The 2782-nt window shown below is 57.4% G+C and overlaps 1 protein-coding gene across 1 annotated transcript; it reads right to left on the bottom strand.

The window, feature by feature from the left end:
* Positions 1 to 291: 291 nt before the first annotated feature.
* Positions 292 to 2468, bottom strand: LOC103714760 (inactive LRR receptor-like serine/threonine-protein kinase BIR2). Its single transcript, XM_008802150.4, has one exon. It carries the CDS (start codon positions 2342 to 2344, stop codon positions 488 to 490), a length of 1857 nt encoding a protein of 618 aa, XP_008800372.1. The 5' UTR covers positions 2345 to 2468; the 3' UTR covers positions 292 to 487.
* Between the last annotated feature and the right edge of the window lie 314 nt (positions 2469 to 2782).

The following is a 2782-nucleotide window of genomic DNA, read 5'->3' as shown; positions in this document are numbered from 1 at the left end:
ACTATGAACAGGTGATTGCGATAACCAATTAACAAAGAAGTAGCATATTATCACACGGAAAAAAAAAGTTACATGCTGCACTAGCAGTGAGTGCTGCTATCTACCAAGAAAGTAAGCTACAGAGAGAGCACTGTTCAACACAAGATTCTTGACAAAACTAATTTGAATTCCCTCGCTATGAGGGCAAAGGGCATGTCACAACATCAACGAGTAGCCCCCCCCCCCCCCCCCCCCCCCCCCCCGCGGGGGGTACCCGAAGCCTCCTCCTCCACCAGGATTACAGTTCAAGGAATCGAGAAAGCTAAAGGGCGTTGTAGCATATGATCATACAACAGCAATAGTACATATGGATTAAAGTTATATAAGGACTTTTAAACAACAGCAAGACAGAGCCTACCATCCATTCGTTAATCGTAATGATACCATTTTCATGGCTTCCAGGAAACAGAAGAGGGACGTGAATACACACCAGCAGCAGCAGCAGCAACTACATAGTATCCGGATCGTCCTTGCCATAAACAAGAGGGAATTCGTCAAACTGCTCCGAGAGATCATGGTCCTCTCCGATGGCCTTCAGAGACTGGTACACCTGATACATGGAAGACCTCTCGTTGGGCTGGGCAACGACGCACCCGAGAGCAACCTTCAAGAACTGCACGATCTCACCGTCATGTCCCCTCCCGCGGATTGATTTATCGATGGCATCGGCAATTCGACCGGCAGCAGCGAGCTGATTAACCCAATCCACCAAGCTCCCCTTGAACCCTTCCCCGGCCGCATTGCTGGTGATCTCCGTCGGCCTCTGCCCAGTGGCGAGCTCCAGTAGAACAAGCCCAAACCCATACACATCCCCCTTGGTGGTGGCCAGAGGATTGGTGGAATACTCCGGCGCCGCATACCCGAACTCCCCGAAATCCCCATTCATGAAGGGGCTCGTGTTGTGGCCGTCGCCGGATGACGGCCTGACAAGCCTCGTCAACCCAAAATCGGTGATCCTGGCCTCATAATCCTCATCAAGAAGCACAGCACTGGAGCTCATGCTCTGGTGGAGGAAGGGGACCTGGAATCCATGATGAAGCCAGGCAAGACCCCGGGCAGCTCCGACCCCGATCCTGAGCCTCGCCGGCCAGTCGATCTCCTCGCCGGCCGACCGGAGAGCCACCGACAAGGCACCGTTAGACATGTGCTTGTAGACAAGAAGCCTTTCGTCCTCCACAACGCAGAATCCAAGAAGGGGCACCAGATTGGGGTGCCGGAGCTGTCCGATCCGGCCCATCTCCACCCGGAACAGCTTCTCCGGCAGGATACAGCCATGGAGCCGCTTCACCGTCAGCGCCGAGCCGTCGGGGAGCACCGCTTCGTAAGAGGTCCCCGTCCGGCCGCTCCCAGCGGTGACGATGTGATCCGGGTGGAAATCCGCCGTCGCCGCCATCAGATCCGCCAGCTTGACCTTCACGATCGGCTTCTGGAACAGCGAGACCGGCACCAGCCGGTTGTGCGAGCTCCGCAGCCGCTCCGCCCACCACCGGCTCCCATCAAGCCTCTCCGCATCACGACCGTCACTCTTTTTCCTCCTCGAGGAGGGCGTGCCGGAGAAGCACCAGCGCCAGATGGCAAAGGCGAGGATCAAGGAGACGGCGGCGCCGAAGACGCCGGCGGCGATGATTATGATGAGGCTCGTGCGGGTGAGGCGGCGGCCGCAGCCGGATGAGACGGGGTGGCCGCAGAGGGAGGGGTTGTTGGCGAAGGAGGAGGAATCGAAGGAGGAGAGCTGGTTGGGGATGGGGCCGGAGAGCTGGTTGCTGGAGAGATCGAGCTTCTTGAGGCGGTTGAGCTGGGAGAGAGACGCGGGGATGGGGCCGGAGAAGGAATTGGAGGAGAGGAGGAGGGCGTTGAGGAACCGGCACTTGGATAGTTCGGGAGGGACGGGGCCGGAGAGGGAGTTGGAGGAGAGGTCGAGGGTGACGAGGAAGGGGAGCCAGTCGCAGAGGTCGGAGGGGATGAGACCGGAGAGGGAGTTGGAGGAGAGGTCGAGGGTGGTGGCGGCGCGGCAGTACTGAAGAGCGGAGGGGATGGTGCCGGAGAGGGACATGGATGGGAGGCTGAGCGCGATGACGCGATTCTCCTGCGGATTCCAGCACGAGACGCCGACGAAGTTGCACACGAAGCCCACCGTCTTGTTGGAGAAGTTCCAGTTGAGCCCGCCGTCGGGAGCCGACAAGGCCTGCTGCACTCCCCGGAGGCAGCGGACGTCGTCCTCGTCGGTGGCGACGGAGAGGACGAGGAGGAGCGGGAGGAGGAGGAGCGGGAGGAAAGAGATGGCCCGGCGGCGAGGGATCGCCATGGAGGCTGGAGAGAGAGGCTGCTGGACTCGGAAAAAGAGAAGAAGACGAACGCTGGCAGGAACTTGGAAGAAGGGCTGGGAGCCTGGGAGAAAGGGCGTCCGGCGCTGTGAAGGGGCTGGGGAGACAGCTGGGCTTTACGATTCGTGCCGGCGGTCAAATTTGACTCTGGCTGGAAGATTGATGGCAGAATGAGAGAGGTGGAGAACCACTGCTGCTTTTATTTATTTATTTATTTATTTATAATATAAGTTGCGTGAAATAGGGTGGAAGACCAAGAAAGTCGCACCCAGGAATCCACTCTATGGCGAAATTTATGAATTTAGAGAGAGAGATGAAGTATGAGCGAAGGGATGGTAATGGTGGTTTTCTTGGATTAAGAGTGACCACAGTCTCAGCCACCAAGGCCCAAGCTATGAGTAAAATTTAGATACAATAAA

This window comes from Phoenix dactylifera, chromosome 10 (genome assembly GCF_009389715.1).
Source record: "Phoenix dactylifera cultivar Barhee BC4 chromosome 10, palm_55x_up_171113_PBpolish2nd_filt_p, whole genome shotgun sequence".
Taxonomy (NCBI): domain Eukaryota; kingdom Viridiplantae; phylum Streptophyta; class Magnoliopsida; order Arecales; family Arecaceae; genus Phoenix; species Phoenix dactylifera.
Note: the sequence above shows the minus strand (reverse complement) of the source record. Positions and strands in the feature narration are given on the sequence as shown.

Coding starts and splice junctions, on each gene's coding strand:
- LOC103714760 (XM_008802150.4), bottom strand. CDS start 2,344: ATGGCGATCCCTCGCCGCCGGGCCATCTCTTTCCTCCCGCTCCTCCTC.